Genomic DNA, 25857 nt, shown 5'->3' on the forward strand with positions numbered 1-25857 from the left:
GCTGAATGGATTATATGCAACAGGTGCAACAATTCAAAATGTTCCTTAAAGCTACAGAATACCAAACTACAGTAATGTTCAAAACCATTATATAACAGATGCCCAAAACACATACACTTACAGCATACATTACAAAAAACATGCTAAATCCCAGTCACTGTTGAGACCACGAGGAAACAACGTCCTCAATTTAAAGATCATGCGCATTTCCTGCTGATGTAACCACCTACTACAATCCATTCTACCCTGCAGTCATGTTGGAAACTTAAGAAGTACACAGAAACGTAAAAGAGTCAGGTTCATGATTAAACTGTATAAAGTGTGTTAATTTATGTTGATTTTGTATAATTTAATAATAGAAGCTGGTTTTCACGGTGGGCTATGTGCCTTTGATTTCCTGTCATAGTAGGAAGAATGGCATAAAAATCTGCTGCTGGACATCTGACTAGCTGTGAAAGAAAGAAAAATCCCTCAACCTGGAAGACATAAAAATAGCATTCCACACAAGAAGGTAGTGCTGGCATCACCCATGGCATGCTAGCTTTCTTCGTGCAGGGTGTTTGCACTGTGAGGGAGCATTCGAATATTCTCTTTTCTTTGTATTTTTATCCCAGCTTTTCTCCAAGGAACTCAAGGCCAATTGCATTGTTCTTCCCTCCTTCACTTTAGCAAACTTGTGAGGCAGGTTAGGTTGAAAGAGGGACCGTGATAAGCACTGAATGAGCTTCATGACATAAGCAGGAGTTCAGACCTAGCCAGGGTTGTTGTCAGCTCTGCGTTGGGAAATTCCTGGAGATTTTGGGGTTGGAGTCTGGGAAGGGTGGGGAAGGGCAGAGACCTTAGCCATCTATAATGCCAAGGAGCCCACCTTCCCAAACTGTCATTTTCTCCTGGAGTCAACAAGGAAAGGAGACCTGGGGTAATTATATAACTGTAGAATGAAAGAAAAGCCCCAGGGTGACAAAAGACTTGAGTACTTGACAACACTCTAAAGTATTAAACAACTAAAACTCTGCAGCAGGACCAGCTTTGCTTCTAAGAGGAGATCCGGGAAACTACAGGCCAGTCAGTCTGACTTCAATACCGGGAAAGTTGGTAGAAACCATTATCAAGGACAGAATGAGTAGGCACATTGATGAACACGGGTTATTGAGGAAGACTCAGCATGGGTTCTGCAAGGGAAGATCTTGCCTCACTAACCTGTTGCATTTCTTTGAGGGGGTGAACAAACATGTGGACAAAGGAGACCCGATAGATGTTGTTTACCTTGACTTCCAGAAAGCTTTTGATAAAGTTCCTCATCAAAGGCTCCTTAGAAAGCTTGAGAATCATGGAGTAAAAGGACAGGTCCTCTTGTGGATCAAAAACTGGCTGAGTAATAGGAAGCAGAGAGTGAGTATAAATGGGCAGTCTTCGCAGTGGAGGACGGTAAGCAGTGGGGTGCCGCAGGGCTCGGTACTGGGTCCCATGCTTTTTAACTTGTTCATAAATGATTTAGAGTTCGGAGTGAGCAGTGAAGTGGCCAAGTTTGCGGATGACACTAAATTGTTCAGGGTGGTGAGAACCAGAGAGGATTGTGAGGAACTCCAAAGGGATCTGTTGAGGCTGGGTGAGTGGGCGTCAACGTGGCAGATGCGGTTCAATGTGGCCAAGTGCAAAGTAATGCACATTGGGGCTAAGAATCCCAGCTACAAATACAAGTTGATGGGGTGTGAACTGGCAGAGACTGATCAAGAGAGAGATCTTGGGGTCATGATAGATAACTCACTGAAAGTGTCAAGACAGTGTGCGTTTGCAATAAAAAAGGCCAATGCCATGCTGGGAATTATTAGGAAGGGAATTGAAAACAAATCAGCCAGTATCATAATGCCCCTGTATAAATCGATGGTGCGGTCTCATTTGGAGTACTGTGTGCAGTTCTGGTCGCCGCACCTCAAAAAGGATATTATAGCTTTAGAGAAGGTGCAGAGAAGGGCAACTAGAATGATTAAAGGGCTGGAGCACTTTCCCTATGAAGAAAGGTTGAAACGCTTGGGACTCTTTAGCTTGGAGAAACGTCGACTGCGGGGTGACATGATAGAGGTTTACAAGATAATGCATGGAATGGAGAAAGTAGAGAAAGAAGTACTTTTCTCCCTTTCTCACAATACAAGAACTCGTGGGCATTCGATGAAATTGCTGAGCAGACAGGTTAAGACGGATAAAAGGAAGTACTTCTTCACCCAAAGGGTGATTAACATGTGGAATTCACTGCCACAGGAGGTGGTGGCGGCCACAAGTATAGCCACCTTCAAGAGGGGTTTAGATAAAAATATGGAGCACAGGTCCATCAGTGGCTATTAGCCACAGTGTATGGAGCACAGGTCCACCAGTGGCTATTAGCCACAGTGTATGTTTGTATATAACATTTTTTGCCACTGTGTGACACAGAGTGTTGGACTTGATGGGCCGTTGGCCTGATCCAACATGGCTTCTCTTATGTTCTTATGTTCTAAGAGAGGGGGAAGAATCACACTGCCTTTTTTTTTTTAAGGGAATGTTTCCACCCCTTCTTCATGCCTGCCAAGTAAGATGATTCACACAAGGGGCATAGTCATTGAGACTGAAAGGTTTAATGAAAGTGGGGTTCCCCAGTTTGGCTTGGCCCTTATTTATGTTTCCCTTTTTTGTCCTAATACAGAGGTTTAGAAAAACATGTTCTAGAAGTACCTCAAACTTGAACATCACAGGGGTCAAAAACCCAGCAGTGGCAAATCTAGTGAACAATTGCAGCAATGACATTTTGTTGCTACACACCTTGGATGGACACACCTTTCCAAGGTAGTATGGAATTGTGCGGGGTCAACATGCTGAAAACTAACTTCTGCTTTGTCCTGTGAATTATCTTCAGCATGTCTCTCAACCCAACTATTTATTTATTTATTTATTTATTTATTTATTTATTTATTTATTTATTTGGGATTTGTATCCCGCCCTTCCCACAAGTGGCTCAGGGCGGCTTCCAACAACTAATCAAACATAAATTTAACAATTTTAAATATAAAACAATTAAATAATTAACATTTAAACATTAAAACCAGTAACATTTCACTTCATAAAAACAATACAGCTTAAAACCAATAACATGTCATTTTATATAAACAGATGGCTGGCCAGTTACGTCAAGTTTTATCCCAGCTAGGTGTAGGCTAGCCGGAAGAGGGTCATCTTACAGGCCCTGCGGAATTGAGCCAAGTCCCGCAGGGCCCTCACCTCTTCCGGCAGCTGATTCCACCAAGTGGGGGCCATAACGGAGAAAGCCCTTTCTCGGGTGACTTTCAAGCGGGCTTCCTTTGGCCCGGGGATAGAGAGGAGATTTTGTGTTCCTGGCCTCAGTGCTCTCTGGGGAACATGTGGGGAGAGATGGTCCTTCAGGTAGGCAGGTCCCAGGCCATATAGGGCTTTAAAGGTAATAACCAGCACCTTGTACCGGACTCGGTACATCACTGGAAGCCAGTGCAGAGTCCGAAGACCTGGCCGAATGTGTCCCCACTTTGGGAGACTCAATAACAGCCGGGCCGCGGCATTCTGCACCAGCTGCAGTTTCCGAGTCCGGGACAAGGGCAGCCCCATGTAGAGGGCATTGCAGTAGTCCAACCTCGAGGTGACCGTAGCATGGATCACTGTTGCTAGGTCGTCATGCTCCAGGAAGGGGGCCAGCTGCCTTGCCCGCCTAAGATGAAAAAATGCGGACTTGGCAGCAGCTGCTATCTGAGCCTCCATCTTTAAGGAAGGCTCCAACAGCACCCCCAAGCTCCTGACTCTGTCCGCCGCCATCAGCGGCGCACCATCAAAAGCTGGCAGGGGGATCCCCCCTCCCGGGCCGCGGCGACCCAAGCAAAGGACCTCTGTCTTCGTTGGATTTAGCTTCAGCCCACTCAGTCTGAGCCACTCAGCCACGGCCCGTAATGCCCGGTCAAGATTTTCCGGGGCGCAGACCGGCCGGCCGTCCATCAGTAGATAGAGCTGGGTGTCATCAGCATACTGGTGACACCCCAGCCCATACCTTCGGGCAATCTGGGCAAGAGGCCGCATGTAGATATTGAATAACATCGGGGAGAGAACCGCCCCCTGGGGCACACCACAATCAAGTGTGCGCCTCTGGGATAGCTCCCCCCCTATTGCGACCTTTTGTCCCCGACCTTCCAGGAAAGAGGAAAGCCACTGTAAGGCCAACCCCTGAATCCCCGCGTCGGCATGTCAGTAGCCGATGGTCGACCGTGTCGAACGCCGCCGACAGGTCTAGCAACATCAGCAGCGCCGAGCCACCCCGATCCAGATGCCGTTGAAGGTCATCTACTAGGGCAACCAACACTGTCTCCGTCCCGTGTCCCGGGCGAAAGCCGGACTGAAATGGGTCAAGGATGGAAGTGTCCTCCAGGAAAGTCTGTAATTGCATCGCCACTGCCCTCTCAATAAGTTTACCCAAAAAGGGCAAATTTGAAACCGGCCGATAATTTGCCAATTGGGCCGGATCTAAGGATGGTTTTTTTAGGAGGGGACGGACCACAGCCTCTTTGAGTGGCATTGGAAAGTGCCCTTCTGTTAGGGATCTATTTATGATATCCCGCACAGGATATCTAAGATCCCCCTGGCAAGATTTAATAAGCCAGGAAGGGCATGGGTCCAATTTACAAGTTGTTGGGCGAGCCAATAAGAGAATCCTGTCAACTTCCTCCAGGCTGAGGGGCCTAAAGCCATCCAGAGTATAATCCGAAGACAGGCACGGGGCCTCAGGTTCGCTAACTGTCACCAAACTGGCAGGGGGGTCGGGACAGAGTGACGCGATTTTATCTGCAAAGAATTTCGCAAAAGCCTCACAGCCAATTTCCAATTCAATAGAATTTAACCTGCCTTGTGGCAGCGTTGTAAGTCCTCTAATTATGTCAAATAATTGTGCCGGGCGCGAAGTTGCGGACGCAATCTTAGCCGCAAAGAATACTCTCTTTGCGGATTTGATTGCCATCTCATAGGCCTTCAAACTCTCTCTATAAGATGTTCGGGTCACTTCGTCTCGAGTACGCCGCCATTGCCTCTCTAGTCGTCTGAGCCCTCGCTTTTGTTGCCACAGCTCCCGGTTAAACCATGGCGACAGTTTCGGGCGGGGGCGCAGAGGGCGCCTGGGTGTGATCTCCTCAATGGCCCTGGAGAGCCCATCGTTCCAGGACTCTACCAGGTCATCCAGGGAATCGCCAGCGGGCCAGGTATCCCGTAGAGCCGTTAGGAACCGTTCCGGGTCCATCAGGCTCCGCGGGTGAGCTAAAATACGCTCTCCGCCTAAACAGGTTTTGGGTGACACCTCCATACGGGCCTTAAGGGCAAAGTGATCTGACCATGGCACTGCTTCCATTGCAATATCAGTCACTGATATTCCGGCCACAAAGACCAGGTCTAACATGTGTCCCGCCTGATGAGTGGGTGTTGTAACAACCTGGGAGAGTCCTAGTGTCGCCATGGATGACACCAGGTCCATCGCCTGGCTGGACGCCGCGTCGTCGGCATGGACATTGAAGTCACCCAAGATCAAAAGCCTTGGGTGCTCCAGCGCCCAGCCCGCCGCGGCCTCCACCAGGGATGGTAAGGCGCCGGCCGGTGCGTTAGGCGGTCGGTACACCAGCCAGATCGCCAACCCCTCCCCAACATCCCACATCAGGCCAACACATTCAACGCCCGGAATCTCTGGAGCCGGAAGAGCCCTAAAGGAGTAAGCCTCTCGTATGAAAAGTGCCACCCCGCCCCCCCGCCCGCTAGTCCGTGACTGATGAAAGACCGAGTATCCCGGGGGAGCGGTCTGGGAGAGAGCTACCGTCTCCCCTTCGCGCACCCAGGTCTCGGTCACGCAAGCCAGGTCCATGTCCTGTTCAGTCAGGAACTCCTGCAGGACAGAGGTCTTATTATTAATGGACCTGGCATTGCATAACACCAGTGATGGAGGCGGGTGATTCAACCTGGTCCCGCTACCTGTCACCTTCGGGATGGGGCGGAGGCTGGAAGGGGGTCGAGCACTATTATGTCTCGACCTCCTTCCCTTATAATTCTGCCTCGTCCCACCGTCCCTTTATATCCCTTTTGGTTCTGAACCCTTATTCAAAGGGTAGGAATCAAAGCCAGTGAGTGCCAGTTTGGTGTAGTGATTGAGAGCACAGACTCTAATCTGGGAGAGCTGGGTTTGATTCCTCATTCTTCCACATACAGCTGGCTAGTGTGACCTTGGGCAAGCCACAGTTCCCTCAGAGCTGTTCTCAAAAGAGGTCTCTCAGCACCACCTGCCTCACAGGGTGTCTGTTGTGGGGAGAGGAAGGGAAGGAGATTGTAAGCCACTCTGGGACTCCAAGGGAAGGGTGAAGTATAAATCCAGTCTCTTCTTCTTCTGCCTGTCTACCCCACACTGTCACTATCACATATCAAAAACCTTTGTGCTCATTGTAGAGCTTCCTATTGCCCCAGATTCTAATTTATTACTCTCAGCACTGTGAAGACAGAAAGAAGACTTGTAGGGATCCATCAAAGGCATCTCTATTAAGGAACATATTTTATGTCCCAGATCACTGTGTAAAAGGCAAATTTTATGGAAGACGTTTTACGTCTGTTTCAATCACATTTTACTCCCTCAAAGACAGATATAAAATGTGGAAATTACAGCCTCAAAGCCAGTCACCATACATCACATGGCAGAGGTGGAAATGAAATTGTTCAGTCGGCCAGCTATCTCTTCTGCCAGCCAGCTGAGGGTCTCTTCCCAGTATTCTCCTTGATGTACAGTCTGTGTTCCTCCAAAACCAGAAGGAGAACAACTGACTGGCGGCTGCATTGCTCACCTCCATAAACTAGGCACAGAATGAGAAGGGGGACGCAATGCTGCATTATAGGGTGACAAAACAGAAGGAGAGACACTGGAACTTAGGGCTGCCAGCTCAGGGTTGGGAAATACCTGGAGATGTTAGGGGTAGATCCCAGAGAGGGTAGGGTTCAGGCAGGAGAAGGATTTCAATGGGGGTATAATGCTGTAGATTCCAAAGTGGCCATTTCCTCCAAGGGAACTGATCTCTCTCACCCAGTTCTAATTCTGGGAGATATCCTGGAGGCTGGCAACCCGGGCTGGAGTACTTTGTTTTGTATGACTCAAAGAAGAGCCCCTGCCTTAAGTGCAAAATTGGCATATGGAACATGCCTCTCCTCTGCAAAACAAAGAAGTGCTCTGGGCTCCTTCAGTCTCTGAGGGGGAAGCCCATGGGATCAGGGTCACCTCTCCACAAGGATGGTCCATCTCTTTTTAGTTTCACCAGTGACAATCAGACAACAGGGGGATAGCTTATGATTCTGGTATAATCACATAACTCACTTTTGTGAACATTATTCTAGTACTCTCTTTGGATACTGCTGATACACTCATTCCCAGGATGTAAGTATTCAAGCCCACAAACTGTCAAGTGCCATCTTGTTAACAAACCTCATAACTTCTTTCCTCAGATAACTGGTATTCTATGTAAACCAGTCTCCCTCCCTCAAACCCTTTTGTCAAGAGGGGAGGCTTGGGCCTATACAAGTTCCATTTCAGCCCACGTCGGCTGCACTCCTATCTAAGCCAACTTGAATTCATTCATTTTCCAAAATGGATTTCACAAGCTCCTATATCCAATTCTTTAATAACATCCCCAACAAATTCTATTTTATGAAAGCCAACTTTGTAATCCTATCAAAAGAAACATCTATCAGTTCTGTCAGGTGTGATTTAGTCTGCATCAATTTCACAGCAGCCTCTTTATAGCTTGAGGGAGGGCTTGTTGTTCTGTGACTCTTTAGCTCTTTTTCTGCAATATTAATTCCATTCTGTTTTCATTAGACACAGAACTGTGATTTGAAAGCCTCCCCCCACAGCATGTGACACCAAGAAACTTCACACAGAATATACATGGTCTCTCATACCCTTTGGAGTAGAAAGCTCTGAAATTCAAAAACAGTGGAGAAATGTGTGTCATAAGGTTGTCTTCCTTTAGGCAATTGGATTCAACAACAATTTATTTATTTATGTAGAGTCTTATATCCTGGTTTCCTCCCCAAAGGGAAGAGCAGGTTACAGCATCGTATTCCCCTCCTCTATTCCATCTTCACACAATCTTTAGCCTGAGAAACAGGGATTGGTCACCCAGCAAGCTCCATGGCAGAGTGGAGATTCATGTCATAGTTCTTCAGATTTTATACTCACCCTAACTACTACACCAAACTAGCATCTAAGCAAAGGTCTCTGAGGCACTGCTGGATGCATCAGTAATGGAAGACAACGTGGATGGAGGGAGATTTTTCTGAATTAATTTCACAGCAGCTACTTTATAGCTTGGGAGCTGGGTTGTTTTTTCTCCCTTTCCCATAATGCTAGAACTTGGAAGCATCCAAATGTGCGAGCGAGAGCCCCCTATTTTCACTTATGCATGGACATTGTGATCACTAGTTTGGTTGCCAGGGTTGGAAGCCATGTTTCAAGGCTAACATCATCAGCAACCATTTTCCTGCACCGCCAGACTCCATGGCAGAGAGACAAGAGGCTCACGTATCCAACAGCGGCTTCAATCATCTGCATAAGGCAATCACGCTTATATTAGGTATGGATCTTGCCGGACTGCCCCAGCTTTTGTCAAACGAAACTCTAAGGGGACAAAGGGGACCCAATAGATGTTGTTTACCTTGACTTCCAGAAAGCGCCCCCCCCTTCCTCCTCCTGCTGCTGCTCGTTCCATAAGATGACACTTCCCCCCCACTTTTTTTTGGGGGGGGGGAAGTGTGTCTTATGGAGCGAAATATATATATATATATATATATATATATATATATATATATATATATATATATATATATATATATATATATTTATATATTTATATATATATTTATTTATTTATATTGGCCACTGTGTGGTACAGAGTGTTGGACTGCATGGGCCATTGGCCTGATCCAACATGGCTTCTCTTATGTTCTTAAACAAAGGAGAGTGCCAGCCAGAGGAGTAAGAAGAGGAAGACCAGCCTTACCCAGAGCTGGAGCTTTTATGTAGATCGGGTGTCACCTTAGATATCACTTCAGTTTTCCATTGTCACTTTTAGATAAGTTTGTATAACTTGTTTTAATCCCCTCCACACATCTCTCCACCCAGGCCTTGCCCAAACTGTCACTTTGGAGCCTCCCCTTTTCCTGAGGTAATGCACTATGTGATGCCGCATTGTGCCCCATCTGACCCCATGTCATAATCCTCTGGACCTTCTACCTCCTAAGGGCTCAAGTTAGACCTTATAACCTCTGACCCAACACCCCACAAGTGTGCATCTGACAGTACCCCCTACCCTGCTGTTTAGATATGCCCTCAATACTTGATCAGTTGAGGGTCCTTCCCCCATCTGCATTTTTTGTCGCCATTGGAGCCTTCCTCGAAGACGATAGGTAATTATCACCCTGTTTGTCCATCCCTGTGTTTACCCCTGTGCATTTTCATGCTGTTTTCTTAGGCCTGTATGTATGTTGTATGATTTTGTACCCTTGTATGCTTGCCTTTATTTCATAATAAAACCCCTTGATTATTAGATTACTGAGTGACTTCCAAAGGAGCTACTTATGTATACATAGATTCTGATCTCGCTAAAGCCTGATTGCCCACCCTCTAATTCCCCAAAACATAATTCTGGGGCAATTCAGGTAACAAATGAATTGTGGGCAAATAGGTGCAGGAGAGGGAAAAAAGGAAACACTTCTTTAACTCAATGAGTAATTAAATGAGGAACTCACTGCCGGTGGAAAATGATGCCCGCCAGTGTAAATAGCTTTTAATAGGGTTAGATTAGTCCATAGAAGAGGGGAGAGATTGTGGCTCAATGGAAGAGCCTCTGCTTTCATGTGGACGTTCCCAGGTTCCATCCATGGCATCTCTGGGGATCAGGCAGTAAGTGATGTGAAAAATCTCTACCTGAGACCTGTACAGCTGCTGCTAAGCTGAGTAGACAATACTGACCTTGAAGAACTGATGGTCAAACTCAGGGAGCCTTGTGCATGCATGTGTGTGGAGAACTCCATCAATGTCTACTAGCCATGGAGACTAAAGGAGCTTCCACATACAGAGGCAGCAAACCTCTGAATATCCGTGCTGGATAGCAGCAGCAGGGGAAGGCTTCAGCCTCTATGCTCTGATTGTCTGGCTCTCTCCAGCAATCATTTGGCAGCTGTGTGAAACAGTGCAGTGGGTTGTTCCCAAGGCCCATGCCCAACTCTGTGGTTGCAGGCAAAGACAGGACAATGAATGGGTACAAGGAGCACCCCCTCCCCCCCCAAAAAAGCTCCTGAAGTCAGGCTATTGGTCTATCATGGTCACAATGGTCTACTCCAGGTGGCATCAGTTGTAAGGTAGAGGTCTTTATCACCTACTACTCGATTTTCTGGCAGAAGGTGCTGTGGGACCTTCAGAATGCAAAGTAAAATGCTCTACCATGGACCCATGGTTCTCCTAAAAATAAATAGTACTTAGGTCCAGGGCCCATGAATGGGAGGATAATACATGCAGATAACACTTTAACTTGACTTACAATAAGGTAGTTTTGAGTCCAGTGGCACCTTTAAGACCAACAAAGTTTTATTCATGGTATGAGTGCGCACAAAAGCTCAAACTGGGAATAAAACTTTGCTGGTTTTAAAGATGCTGCTGGACCCTAACTTTTTCGACTACTTCAGACCAACACGACTGCTCACCTGGATGTATCTTATTGTGAATCAGCCTAATAAAGTCAGTATTGTCTATTCTGACAGGGATGGTCAGCTGTCTCAGGCTTTATTCACATTACCCACTACTGGAGGATTGAATTTAGGGCCCTCCATATGCTAAGCTGATGCTGTACTACTGAGCCACGGCCCTTCCCTTTAACAAGAACAGGTGAATCTCACTTATACTGAGCCAGAGCACTGGTCTATTATTGTCAGTATTGTCTGCTTGGACTGGTAGATGCTTTCCAGGGTCTCTGGTTGAGGTCCTTTACATCACCTACAATCTGGCTGAAACTGAGACCCGATGCTCAACTACTGAGCCACCTCTCTCTCTCTTTTTGGCAAAGCTCTCAGCTGCAGAGGGTTCATTTCTTGGGAGAAAGAAGAGGTAAGGTTGAGTGGCACATGCCATTCCATCGAAGACCAGCTGGTGAGAAAGGTCTATTGCCAAGCAAGAAACAGGGACTGGAAAGACCCAAAAGGTAAAGGAAGGAGGCTTATCACTGTCTTGCCAGTGAGATTGAGGAGCCTGAGAAAGAGCACAGCAGCCCCCTCTTCTGGTGGTGGTGGAAAGCGTCACCAAGTCACATTCATCTTATGGTGACCCCCCCCCCCCCCATGAAGTTTGGAAGGTGAGAGACAAACAGAGGTGGCTTGTCATTGCCTGCCTCTGTGTAGCAATCCTGGACTTTTTTTGTTGGGTACCAATGCAAGTTCTAACCAGGGGTGACCCTGCTTAGCTTCTGTGATCTGATGCTATCAGGCTTGCCTGAGCCTCTCTCCTGTTCAAGAATATAAGGGGATCAAGAGGATACAGATGAATGGAAATCTATGTTTAATGTTTAACAAGTAATAATTGAATTTTTAAAGTGCAAAGGAGAATATATTATGGCTATGTGACCAAATGTGTAATATTGATGTATAAGTAGAAAGTATTAAGGAATAAGAATAGTAGTCATGTTGGAGTTAAGATGAAGTTAAATGAATGATAACATAAGAACATAAGAGAAGCCATGTTGGATCAGGCCAACGGCCCATCCAGTCCAACACACTGTGTCACACAGTGGCAAAATTTTTTATATATACACACACACTGTGGCTAATAGCCACTGATGGACCTGTGCTCCATATTTTTATCTAAACCCCTCTTGAAGGTGGGTATACTTGTGGCCGCCACCACCTCCTGTGGCAGTGAATTCCACATGTTAATCACCCTTTGGGTGAAGAAGTACTTCCTTTTATCTGTTTTAACCTGTCTGCTCAGCAATTTCATCGAATGCCCACGAGTTCTTGTATTGTGAGAAAGGGAGAAAAGTACTTCTTTCTCTACTTTCTCCATCCCATGCATTATCTTGTAAACCTCTTTCATGTCACCCTACAGTCAACGTTTCTCCAAGCTAAAGAGCCCTAAGCGTTTCAACCTTTCTTCATAGTGAAAGTGCTCCACCCCTTTAATCATTCTAGTTGCCCTTTTCTGGACTTTCTCCAATGCTATAATATCCTTTTTGAAGTGCGGCGACCAGAACTGCACACAGTACTCCAAATGAGACCGCACCATCGATTTATACAGGGGCATTATGATACTGGCTGATTTGTTTTCAATTCCCTTCCTAATAATTCCCAGCATGGTGTTGGCCTTTTTTATTGCAAACGCACACTATCTTGACATTTTCAGTGAGTTATCTACCACGACCCCAAGATCTCTCTCTTGGTCAGTCTCTGCCAGTTCACACCCCATCAACTTGTATTTGTAGCTGGGATTCTTGGCCCCAATGTGCATTACTTTGCACTTGGCCACATTGAACCGCATCTGCCACGTTGACGCCCACTCACCCAGCCTCAACAGATCCCTTTGGAGTTCCTCACAATCCTCTCTGGTTCTCACCACCCTGAACAATTTAGTGTCATCCGCAAACTTGGCCACTTCACTGCTCACTCCCAACTCTAAATCATTTATGAACAAGTTAAAGAGCATGGGACCCAGTACCGAGCCCTGCGGCACCCCACTGCTTACCGTCCTCCACTGCAAAGACTGCCCATTTATATTCACTCTCTGCTTCCTATTACTCAGCCAGTTTTTGATCTACAAGAGGACCTGTCCTTTTACTCCATGACTCTCAAGCTTTCTAAGGAGCCTTTGATGAGGAACTTTATCAAAAGCTTTCTGGAAGTCAAGGTAAACAACATCTATCGGGTCTCCTTTGTCCACATGTTTGTTCACCCCCTCAAAGAAATGTAACAGGTTAGTGAGGCAAGATATTCCCTTGCAGAACCCATGCTGAGTCTTCCTCAATAACCTGTGTTCATCAATGTGCCTACTCATTCTGTCCTTTTAACTTTTAGTTAAGATTCTATATATGGAAATTTTTACTTTTAAAAGGTTTTTAATTTGTTTTGTATACCGGCGGAGGTCACAATTTGGAGGGGGGATGGATGGGAAAATGTGTAATGTATTGATGAACTATATTTAGATTTTGATAGAATGTTTTCAATATATTGCAAAAAAAAATTGTTATCTAAGAGGATACAGATGAATGGAAATCTTCACACACACTGTCATACCTTCGTCATCTTCCAAAGTCTGATGCATCCCAGGCCAACTAACCCAGGCTTTTACCTTTATGACTCATGGTGGCTGCTTGGAGAACTGCTCTGTTTGAGGTGATGACAGCTGCTATTCAAGTTCTGCCTGTGGTCTTTTGACACACCGTTTTCACACAGGCCAGTCCTCACAGTCACAAAGGCTCAATCCATGAGTGTAACCTCACCCTTCATACCCTGCTTTGGGTTGTAAAGAAGTGGCAAGGCGGATAGCTGAACCAAAGCATGAGACTCCTGGCTTGCTCAAGCTGCATTTTGTGGGACATCAGTGATGTGGGATTTCTCTGCCTGCCTCCCTCCCTCCTCCGGCACATAAACTTTGGTCTTCAGTCAGCATCTCATCTCTCCTTTATGTTTATTAACATGTCTGTGCTCACCCCGTGTTTGATGGGAGAGTGGTGCTCACTCAAATGCCAAGTGTGAAAAGGCCAATGGTCATGAACAGTCCCTCCAGATTACCATGCAAGATTGTCGAGCCAGACTTCAGCTGCCTGTTCCCATCTGCGTCATTTGGAAAATAGTCCAAGAAAATGAAAATAGGGGCCAGAATGGTTAGGACCACTAATGAGAAAGCTCAGGGGACTATCAATTCTGCCTGCCTTAAAAACAAACAAACAAACCAATCTTACTTCTCTGCATCCCGGCACACATTAGTCTTGAGCATCTGAAGTTGGAAAAGCACAGCTTCATGGACTTGACACAATGCAACTTGGCACAGGCAAAGTACGCCAATACTGCCAGCATCCACTTTCCTCCCACTCCACTGTCCAAACCTTCCACTGACTAATGCACTCACAGAAGCCAGGTGGCTTCCGCAGAACTGGAAACAAAAGGTGCGTCACATTTCCATTTAGTGGCAGAGGGAATAGGCTAGATAGGCCAGTGGTCTAGCATGGGATAAGGCAACTCCATCTGTACCAACAACCACTCATGGGGACATTGGGAAAAAATCCCTGCAGCAACCCCCAATAAGGAAAATGGACTACTTTCCCCAAGCACCACTTCCCTGTTTCTTCCTATGTCCCAGCAAAAGACTTCCAAGCACTATAAAAGTACAATTTGTAAACTTTTATTCCAGTTATCTAAAGAAAAATATTTTATTAGCAATAAAAGTTGTTAGCGGGAATTTGCCTGAGCCCACCTCGGTAGGGAGGGTGGGGTATAAATCTAATTAAACATAAACATAATGAAAAACCCAGAAGCCCAGAAAGCGCCAGATTCTGCAGGCACTTTGGAACAGCTACAGAGAAAATGCTGCTGCTCAGTGAGAACTATCTGCTTTATGCATATAAGAAGGGCCACAGAATTAATTCCAGGTGATTGCCCAGGGCGCTGGCCTTCTGAGGGCACCAAATTGGGCATCCCCCATGTGACTTGGTGATGTTATCAGTGCGGGGTGTGTGTGTGTGCCAGAAGCTAGCTTGCCTAGGGTGCCAGACAGCCTAGGGCCAGCCCTGTCCCTGGAATCTCCTGTTAAAGCTGGACGGTACATAAAGATTCTGAAATCCAAATTCTGTGCCAAGGAAGGCTGAATTCTGCTACCTGCTTTGCCACAACCCCTGAGTGCATCCTTCTAGACAAGGAGCTTTTCAGGAACCACGAGTTTTCCCCAGATTACTATTTATTTTCTTCCTTTTATTATATCCCACCCTTCCCAAGCAGGCTCAGAAACCTTGGCAACTCCTTTGACCCTTGAGATAGCAAACGCCAATTCCTCCCACCATCACAAAGAGTCCCCACAGCCATTAAGTGCTAGAAACTTTCCCAGGAGCTGAAATCTGCCAGCTCAGTTCTGCATTCAATATGTACATACTTGGTTCTCCTGCATGCTTAGCAGAAATCCAGCCTTCTTTCACACATTTTTTTTTATTCCACCCTTGCTTCAAGGAGCTCATGATTGTCCCATATTAGGTTCTGTCCCTTCAACAACTCTAAGAAGTAGGACAGGCAGAGATAGAGCGACAGGCCTAATACTGCCCAATGTGCTTTGTAGCTTAGTAGTAGCACCAGCTAAAGTGTCGTTTGGTGAAAGGTCTGGGAAAGACATCCACTTTAAGTCCCGCCCTTTAAGAAGTAACATCCTGGACTGGATAGACCAGAGCAATTGAGCAGTGATATCTGGAGCTCTGTGAATGGATCCAATGTTCTTCTTTGCCGCCAGGGGGAGGTCAAGTGCCCTTTGCTCTGGTTTGAGTGTGGTGCAGCAGGAGAGTATCAGACCCAGTTTCAGCACATGCTGATAGGGCATATAATGAAGCAAAACCTTGGGTTCCCCCCCTCTGGTCTCAGCAGCTGGTTTCTGGCAACTTAATGGCTTCTAATCAGATCTGTGCATACCGTCTATATGGAAATACATTTCAAGTTCACAGAACAATTCTCTATAAAACTCCCCCCCGCCCCGCCCCGCCCCCCAGTCCCCAGAGTCAGCCAGTGAGCATTCAGGCAGGATGGGTGCTGGGAGTCTTGCTTAGAGCTTGGCAGCTGTTTGCGGAGAAGCATTCTTGTGAACTTCTCCCAGCCATTCAATGAGGATTTTGTTCAGAGCTGCAGGCCTGCGGGGGAAAACACACCATGGGCAAATTAAGTATATTGCTGCAGACAGAAAGACCTAAACTCTGTGCCCAGAGTGCACACCCTTATTCTAAGGCACATGATGCAAAGTTATTCCAAGCTGTGTGCCTTATTATATGCTCCATTTCTCATTTTAAACCATACCTCCCCCCCCCCCCCGCTTTAAAAAATAAAAAAGGACATCTATATGCTCTACTGGTACAGCTCAGGAGCTAAGAACACAAGAATCTCAAAATCCACAGACCGAATCCCTGCTCTGCTTCAGAGCTCCCTCAGTCACTCTGGCTAGAATATGTGGCATAGAACTGCTGTTGTACATTACAGGACTGATGTAAGAATTGCTAACAAGACAGACCAAAGTGTTGGAATGATTTCAAATGCTACATAAATATTAGTTACACATTCATCACAATGATCATGTCAGTCATCAACAACTATATAATAAACATTATGTAAATGACTGAGTGTTTGGTGCTAAGTACAATCAGCTCATTAGAAGTATCTACCCTACTAGTTTTTCCCCTTCTCAGTTTATATTCTTAGAAGAGAGATATTTGGCAATCTGAAATGTGTACAAAAGATGTGGTTTGCACAGATTTGGCAAATTGAAATGTGTACAAAAGAAATGGTTTGCACATTCTGTTCTGAACTCACCAACAGCAGAATTTGGATTTCTTAAAAAATAAATAAATAAAATTTTGCACAGAACAGTATAGTGGTAAGAGCAGAGATGGTGCTGAAAGCAGGTGAATTACAAAGATCTGGAAAGCTCTGCACCTCCATTGTGGGTGTCTTTCTCAGTCCTAAGTGCCTAGGAACTGGCTTTTATTTTTTAAATTCATTGTAAGTGGAGGAATTCTGACCCTGATGTCAATTCTCAGCTTAGCTCCCCATCTGTGGTACTACTGGGATCAGGAGCAGAAATGGGCAGACTTCTCCAGAGACTGATTTGCTGGATCAGAAGGTGACTCTTGCTACCTTCAGATCCAAACTTTGGCCAGAAAAGCATTTGAGGTTGGAGGCAGAGGGGAGGGTGAGATGGATTCCCTTTCCTATTTGCGCCTGGGTCAAACTGATGCCCCTCACACAGCCACATCAGGGGAATAGGAAGAAGAAAAGGAAGGAGGAGCAGCTTAATAAACAGATTTCATTTGCCTTGCCAATATACAGGAAACAGCTTCCTGTTCCCTGAACTACCTTTGAAATCATCAGGCTGGGAAGAGAATGTGGCAAAAACCCCAATACAGACCACAGCTGTAGCCTTAAACTCCCCAGGAACCTGTAGTGGGTCTTGTACTGGCAGAAATAAAAGCTGCCACTTGGCACTGGGCAGGGGCTGCCAACACACACACACACACACACACAACCCACTGGCCAAAAGAAGGTATCAGCAGGTCAGGCAATCTACACTGATCCCCATTAAAAGGTTCCAGATCAGGCTTGTCCACTGGTGCAAGCAGGTGTCCCACCTGGTCTTGCTGACTACAGATTGTCTTGACCTTGGTCCCTGCTTTCCGCAAGGCACTTCTTCACACAGCACATCATGAACAAATGGAATCTGCTGCTTCAACATGTGGAAAGGACCACTAGACTTTACAAATTCCACCCCCCCCCCCCCAATATAAACTTTTAGCCCTGCTTTCCTATTAAGGACAACTTTACAGAGGATATATTTATCAACCAGCTATTAACTGAGGTAACTAGATGGAACCTCTATGTTCAGAGGCAACATACCTCTGAACTGCAGACACTGGAAATGAATGGCGAGGAAAGACTGCTGCCCTCAAGCCCATCTTTACAGATCTGATTCCCCTGAGCAATATTCTCACACCTTCATTCCATGAGTCTAGAATCACTGAGTTGGAAGGGGCCATACAAGCCATCTAGTCCAACCCCCTGCTCAATGCAGGATCAGTCTAGAGCATCCCTGACAAGTGTTTGGTCAGCCGCTGCTTAAAGACTGCCTGTGAGAGGGAGCTCACCACCTCCCTAGGTAGTTGATTCCACTGTTGAACAACTTTGACTACAAAAACGTTTCTCCTAGTATCCAGCCCTTACCTTACCTTCCCGCCCTTAATTTAAACTCATTATTATGAGTCCTGTCCTCTGCTGCCAAAAGGAAGAGCTCCCTGCCCTCCTCTGAGGGACAGAGATAATCACGTCTCCCCTCAACCGCCTCTTTTCCAGACTAAACATTCCAAGTACCTCATAGGGCTTGATCTCTTTGATGCTCTCCATTCTGTCCTCCAGAATTGAGGCTTCCAGAACTGACAGACTTAAGTTTGGGTGGCAGCATCCCTGTAAAGGGATTTTTTTGCTTGCTTCACGCATGGAATAAGAACAGGAGTTGCACAGCCAGGTTGAAGGAAAAGAACCTGGGCTGTCGATTGCACGCTGATAATCCTGCAATCCACATCTGCACAAAAGGACCCCGGAGAGGCCTCCCTCTAAGTTCCCTGCACTTAGGGATAGGATTCAGTTCTCAGTACTATCCCCACACACTCTTGACAGTAACTTGGACTTTGTTTAATTATGCCAGGGGTGGCCAACGGTAGCTCTCCAGATGTTTGCCTACAACTCCCATCAGTCCCAGCCATTGGCCATGCTGGTTGGGGCTGATGGGAGCTGTAGGCAAAAAAAAATCTGGAGACTACCGTTGGCCACCCCTGAATTATGCCCTTTACCTCTCCACTCATTCTGATACCTTTTGTTCGTGTGCCATAAATCCAGGACACTATTCCGCCTGGTAGTTTAACCAGCAAGGTTTTATTCTTCCTTGTAAAACGAGGGGTTTGTGGCTGTGGGTTTTGTTCAGTTATGCCCTTTACCACTCTGCTTATCCTGACCTATTCCGTTCATGTGCCATAAATCCAGGACAACATTACACCTGGCAGTTTAACCTGCAAGGTTTTATTCTTCCTTGTAAAACAGGGTTTTTGTGGGTGTGGGTTTGAGTCTTTACCAGGAGCCCTGCTGCCTCCCTGCCAGCAGGGTTTATTTATTTCTCTGTTAGAATCTATCATGCCTTGTGTGGGAATGGTACTGAAATGAAATTCCACCCAGCGGCTCAGTTAACTGCCTTTCTGCCTATCTCTGGTTTTGTTTTTTAATGGCTGCTGTGACATTAGAACAAGACAGCAATTTTGAGAAACACAGATGAATGATAGGGCAGAGAGAAGGTGGAGGCAACGAGGCAGGCAGCTTTATGGAGAAAATGAAGTGTTTCTCTCATTTGCACAGCATACAGGGAAGGGCTCGGTGTACAGAAACTTCAATAGGTGGAGAGCTAAAGAGGTCTTGGTATGGTTTCCTCAGGTGCCTCTCGTTTATCTACACATCTTTCTCCTTTCCTTTTTGGAACTCAGGGCAAGGTATAGAGTTCTTCAGGTCATAGTGCCTTCACAACTACCCAGTGAGTTAGGTTAGATAAAGAGAAAAGAGTTGGCACAAAGATACTTGGTGAGTTTCATGGCTGAGCTGGGAGTTGAGTCTGAGGCCCCCTCTGCACACATCAGAATGCTTGTGTGTGCTGGGATTTTTGTTTCACACATGCAGTGGGAGTTTTGTGCATACTGGCGGTTTGCTATTTGTTCCCACAGCATGCAGGGAGATGTGTCATTAATCCCCCCTCCATCTCCTCACATCACCCCATGGAGCCATTATTGCTGTGATCAAAACAGAAAATGCCAGTGGGCATTTGGGAGGCACAAAACTTACACGGCATATATGATGCAAAGTGCTTGTGCTGTTTCCTTACAAGCAAGAGGAATTGTAATGTGTAAATAAATCTGATTCTCTCACACCAAAAAGACGGCCAAAAAGACAAATCAGTGGGTTCTAAACCAAATCCGCCCTGAACTTTCCTTGGAAGCTAAAATGACTGAACTGAGGCTATTGCAGCGGTGGCCAAACCTGCTTAACATAAGAGTCACATAGAATAAATGTCAGATGTTTGAAAGTCACAAGACATGAATATCAGATGGCTGAGAGCCACAAGTAAGGAAGGAAGGAAAGGAGGGAGTGAGGGAAATAGATGGAGAGGGGAGGGAGAGGTTGAAAGAAAGCAACTTTAACTTTAAATGCATTATTTAAGCCACTGGCTGGCTTGGAAAAGTAATTTAAAGAGATAAATGCCTTCTCTAAGCTGGCCAATGGGGCAGTGGGGGCTTTGAGAGCCACACAATATGTGTGAAAGAACCACTCCTGGGCTATTGTATTTTGGTCACATTATGAGAAGACAAGAGTCCCTGAAAAAGACAATAATGCTAGGAAAAATTGAGGGCCGCAGGAAAAGAGAAGAACTAACATGAGATGGATTGACTGAAAAAAAAAAAGCCAGAGATCAATTTGCAACACCCTGAGAATGGCTGCCAAAGACAGGATGTTTTGGAGGATGTTTATTCATGGAGTCTGTGTAAGCTGGAAGCGACTTGATGGCACTTAACACCTCCCCCTCAACGTAAATGAGAATAACTGAACCCCACTGATTATTTACTTCTTCTCAGGTTTCCCATCTTAGATTTCTCTCTCTTTCTCTCTTCCCTCTCTCCCTGTGGATACTGATTTACTAATACTGCTTTCTGAGAATTAGTGAAGATTCTTGAGCCACTTTTTTCTGTCACTTTTCTGGGGCTTTCTGTTTAAAATTCTTTATAAAATAAGATTAGTAGAAAATTGTATACTGCTGCTCAAAATTATTATATATGCAAATGTATATATATATGCAATTGTATGTATGTATGTATGGCCTGACCCACTTCTGGGTGTATGTGAAGAAGGCGTTGATGTTCAACTCTTTGTGTGAGAATGCCAATTTGTGTCAGATAATATACATGCCATCTAAAAGTAATGCAGCCAGGTCAGACTGTATTCCCACTCAATCTCATAATCTGCAGCCATGAATTTTACCCATACACAGGGCTTTTTTTTTTAGCAGGAACACAGTTCCGGCTGGTTTGGTGTCAGGGGTTGTGGCCTAATATGTAAATGAATTCCTGCTAGGCTTTTTCTACAAAACCCCCTATGTGAAACAATGGTGACATTAAGGGGTGTGGCCTAATAGGCAAATGAGTTCCTGCTGGGCTTTTTCTACAAAAAAGCCCTGCCCATACATAAGTAGTCACTCCATAGTTGGACTCTGTCACTGAACTACACTGAAGCACTAATAGCATTCATTTGTTGCAGGGCCATTTATGTGGTGGTACCTGGACTACAGAACTCCTGAAATTTGTCCCATCATATTGAACTTCAGGTGCCAGATGAAAAGTATTTAAGCTTTGTCCAGGGTTTTTTTTGATGATCTGTTGCTCTGGACTGAGGACATCTACACCACTGAAATATTTTTCTTTCTTGATACAGAGCTTTTAGCAAAGAATATGAATTATCTTTCCTGTGTGTTTACTAGACCCTTTCATTCCCCACTCCGCTCCTCCTGAGCAACCTTCAGGTATTTCTCTTTTAACATTTTGTTGTACCTCTGCCATCCTTTTCCAGCTCTCAACACCACTTACCTCTCCATCTGTGTGAAGTGTCCACACTCCTCAATGTGGCCACGGGTCAGCTGAGGGATCTAGAAAGGAATCCATTAAAGTCAGATCCAGCCTGAGATATTATACTTCTGTGCACAATTGCACCGCGTCACTTGAGAGGTGTATACCCAAGTGGGGGGGCATATCTCAGGAGTAGAGTGAATGCTCTACATGCATAAAAACGGTTTGGTCCTTAGCACAAGGCTGGGAAAGGCCTTTACCAAAATGTTTTGGAGAACCACTGCCAGTCCGAGTAGACAACTACAGGTTTGTTTTTTAAACCAGAAATAGCAGACACAAAGTGCCCTAAGTTGGACTCTGGTCACAATGGAGCAGGAAGGAAGGTGTTTAACTATCCCCCTTCCTATGGTTTGGAAAAAGGACTCCACCCCCACACACACACTTAGCCTTGAAATGAAAATGACAAGCACACAACGCAGGTAGCTGTGTTTCTTCTTTGAAGGCCAGTGCTACAGGAGGAGGAGATAAGACAAAAGAGTTGGCTTCGACTGATGAAAACAGGTGGCTGCTCCTTCTGTTTTAAAAACACTGGGACAACCAATTCATGGATCTTCTAGCATCTAGACCCTGAACTTTCGGTGAGGATTATCTTTCAGAATGGCCAATGGAAAGGCACAGTTTGGTCCAAATCACAACCAATCTGCATATTTCAGGTGAGTGTCAGCGGCCTGCTGTACAAGACAACAGCACGGTTTGCTCACCCATTCTTCCATGTGCTTGCTCATATTGGGATGCAGAACTCTGTCTTTCCCGGCGGTGACCATTAAAGCGGGTACTCTGATCTGCAGATTTAAAGAGGCGATGAGAATGAAGATTATTTGCGGCAGGGAAAAACCATCTGTTATTGTAAGAGCTGCCCGTTCAGGTCAGGAATAATTGGATCAGAGACATGCAGGGCAGAGAAAGCTCACGTGAAGCTGCTAAATCTTTTGTGAGCAACCATCCTCTGGGGGCAGAAATGAAGTTACATATATGGAGCTAAACTTACCAGGCAGCAGCAGTGTTGGAACGACAGAGGCAAATCTCAGTGGATTAGCTATGCTAGTCTTTTGCTGAAAAAATCTGCCTCATTTAGTGTAGAGGCATTTTTGTCAGATGCATGAAGGGTCAAAGGTCACAAAGTATAAGAGCCTTTTGCAGACCTCCCCCTCAAATATTCAGGGATGAGTGGTAACACCATCTTTCTGTACTTAGGCATAGATCCTATCCTCCCACTCAGATGGATTCAGGTCTGGTAGCATGTCAGAGACGAACAGGATTTTGGGAGTACAAACAGCTTTCATCAACTTTGACTTGTGAAAGCTCATGCCCTAGGAAATCTTGTAGGCCTGCAAGGTGCTACTGGACCCAAATCTGGCTTGCGGATGGTTCTTTTGACCTGGGAAGAGAGGGAGGGTAATTTTTTTTAGCAGTTTCTTCCTTTTACTGCAGATTCCTACTGCTTTCCCACAGTATTTCTGGGCATCCATTGACCCCTAAGGGGCCTGATTTCAGGAAGCCCAACATGCTGCTGTGGGCAAGCTGTCCTTCAGCTAGTGCAGCCAGGGGTGGAATTCTAGCAGGAGCTCCTTTGCATATTAGGCCACACACCCCTGATGTAGCCAATCCTCCTGGAGCTTACAAGGCTCTTTTTTGTAAGCTCTTGGAGGATTGGCTACATTAGGGGTGTGTGGCCTAATATGCAAAGGACCTCCTGCTAGAATTCCACTCCTGAGTGCAGTACGTCTTTCACTGGACAAGATCCACCCCTACAAAGATCCTCCTCCTCAAATCTGCTTACATATCACTCTGCAGAGCTACTGCTGCTCCTTACATGGAGCATGTTATGCTGGTCTCAAAATCTACAATTTGTTGCAAACCCAGATGCCAACTCTGCCCACATATCAACTGAGAAAATACAATTACAGGACCCAATGGCATCAACTACACAATCTCTGACTCTTATAGCTGCTCATCTGCCAATGTGATATATGCTCTCATGTGCCACCAATGTCCCTCTGCTCTGTATATAGGACAAACCAGCCAACCTCTATGCAAAAGAATAAATGGATACAAATCTGACATCAAAAATGGCAATATCTGGAAATCAGTAGAACTCTTCAATCTATCAGGACATTCCATCAAGGACTTAAAGGACACCATATTCAATGGAAACATTTAAAAAACAAAATCCAATGAGAAGCTGCTGAACTGGAATTCATATATAAATTTGACTCAGGATTGAATAGGGACTTTGGATGGTTATCTCATGACCAGAAGTAATCACCTTTCCCTTTCAGGTATTCCATTCAGACTCATCAACAGAAGGAAGTGGTTTCACCCAGCCTGGATTGCACATTCTACATTTTCATGATTTTTGTGCAACTGCTTTACATTTACATGACACTCACTTCCTGCATCCACTCCCCCCTGCCCCTATAACCTATATATCTCTGGTAAGTTTCTACATACCCTCCATGTAGAAAGCTGTGTTTCTTGAAAGATTACACTACTGTTAGTCTTAAAGGTGCTATAACAAGCTAAGATGGTCTGGGCATAATTCCCTGTCCTGTTCAGGAGAGCTACTCTGTACAGAAAGAGGCTGTACAGAGTAGCTGGAATATATGAAGACCAAGACCTCTAGTCAGAGATATTTTAAGAGAACAGTCCCATTTCCTTCCCACCCCTTTATCAAATGTTTATCTCACTCTTCTTCCCGGCAGCTCTGGACTGAACACAAAGCTGTCCCCTCCCCATCTGATCTACCTAATAACTCTGAAGAGAGGGTTAAAATGGGGCAGAGTGACCATCTCATGGTTACTCAGTGACCTTCATGACCAAAGTAGAAATGTGACCCTGGGGCTCATCAGCTCAGATCCCTGAGTGAATCTCTGCTGACAGACTGGGAATTCTGTCAGCAGAACAGAACCTTCTCTCCTCCCATTGCAGCCCCAGGAGGAGAAAGAATCCTGCACCGTGCCCTTGAAAAAAGGGCAGTATGAAAATGCATAGACAATGCACACTTCTAGAATTCCAAGGTACCATTTCTTCCCCCACTCCCACTACCTTTCTGCCTTGTGCAGAGGCGTTCCAGCTCCAGTTTGCCTGCATGTTCCGGTACCAGTTCAGTGGGCCCCTGAAAGACAAAAAAAAAGGTAAGGAGCAGACTTATTAGGTTCTTGCTGCTGCTATACCTCCTTGGTGACTATGTCACCACTGCCTTATGGCTGCAAATGCCATTTGGTTAACTATCCACTTCACAGGCCTATACCATGCACTTTACAGGCCTATAGCCCCAGAGGTAATCACAAGAAAGGGGCAACTGTAACTTCTCTTGGACACTGGTCTGGCCCAACAGCAACAGGTGCACATGCATATTTGCTTGGAGAATGTACTGTATTTAATTTAATTTATAGTTAATGGGAGGAATGAAATGATCTTTTAACACTATTTTATAGCATGCCTTTAGTCTGAAATCGCCTGTTTTAAGCTGCTCAGTGATCTATGTTTTTATGCCCTAGGTGGGTTTTTAATTCTGGGCTTTAATACCCTTAATGTTTTATATTTCTATAATGCTTTATTTTGTATGCCACCTTGGGCCAGACTCCCTGGAGAGGAGGCATAACATTTTCCCCATAAAATATAGCCTGCCTATTGCAATCTGGCCCAAGGATTCACTGCATTAAAACCAAACTTTATATAAACTATAAAATAAAGGTTAAAAAAATCCCCCTAAAAACAGCAGGAAAAATGCAAACTGTGAAAGCAGCACTCAAAAGACTTGAAAGATGAAAAGGGAGGCATAAAACCAAGAGTCAGCAATCAAATCTATGGAACAAAACCACTTCAGGGAATAAAAACATCAAGGCCACCTGGAATCAATGAAGCCGCTTTCACATTTCCACAGAAGACTCAAAGGGAGACCATTTTTGCACTTACCTGAATCCAGACTTCTGATACTGCTGAATGTAGTACTGGAGTACAGGCTCTGGCAAAAGGGAACTTTGGGGTGGATCCTCAGGAAGTCCCACAAAAAGTCCTCCTGTAACACAAGGAAGACGATTACTGCTGAGATCAACATTCTTCATGTTTATTTTTTTAGCTCCCGAGTAGTGATTTGGGAACCCTGCAGGGATGGCCCAGGCTCATCAGATCTCAGAAGCTAAGCAGGGTTAGCCCTGGTCAGTATTTGGATGGGAGAACACCAAGGAGGTTCAGGGTCCCTTTGCAGGGGCAGGCAATGGTAAACCACCTCTGAACACCTCTTGCCTTGAAAACACTACAGGATCATCGTCAGTCACTTGTGACTTGACAGCACTTTCCATCACAACCAGTGAGTCCCTGAGGTACCATCCACCCAACTTAAATCTTTTTAATT

At 45.5% G+C, this 25857-nt stretch overlaps 1 protein-coding gene across 1 annotated transcript in view; it reads right to left on the bottom strand.

Annotated features, from left to right (window-relative positions):
• Positions 1-14433: 14433 nt before the first annotated feature.
• The window catches only part of EPHX2 (epoxide hydrolase 2), a 75445-nt gene continuing 64021 nt past the window's right edge, over positions 14434-25857 (bottom strand). The window contains exons 15-19 of the mRNA XM_060250406.1: positions 25419-25521; positions 24546-24615; positions 22202-22282; positions 21462-21520; positions 14434-15932 (exon numbers count right to left, since the gene is read on the bottom strand). Coding sequence (XP_060106389.1) covers positions 15848-15932; positions 21462-21520; positions 22202-22282; positions 24546-24615; positions 25419-25521 — 398 coding nt within the window. The 3' untranslated portion in view covers positions 14434-15847. The remainder of the gene's footprint in view (positions 15933-21461; positions 21521-22201; positions 22283-24545; positions 24616-25418; positions 25522-25857) is intronic.

Source organism: Heteronotia binoei, chromosome 1 (genome assembly GCF_032191835.1).
Source record: "Heteronotia binoei isolate CCM8104 ecotype False Entrance Well chromosome 1, APGP_CSIRO_Hbin_v1, whole genome shotgun sequence".
Classification (NCBI taxonomy): Eukaryota; Metazoa; Chordata; class Lepidosauria; order Squamata; family Gekkonidae; genus Heteronotia; species Heteronotia binoei.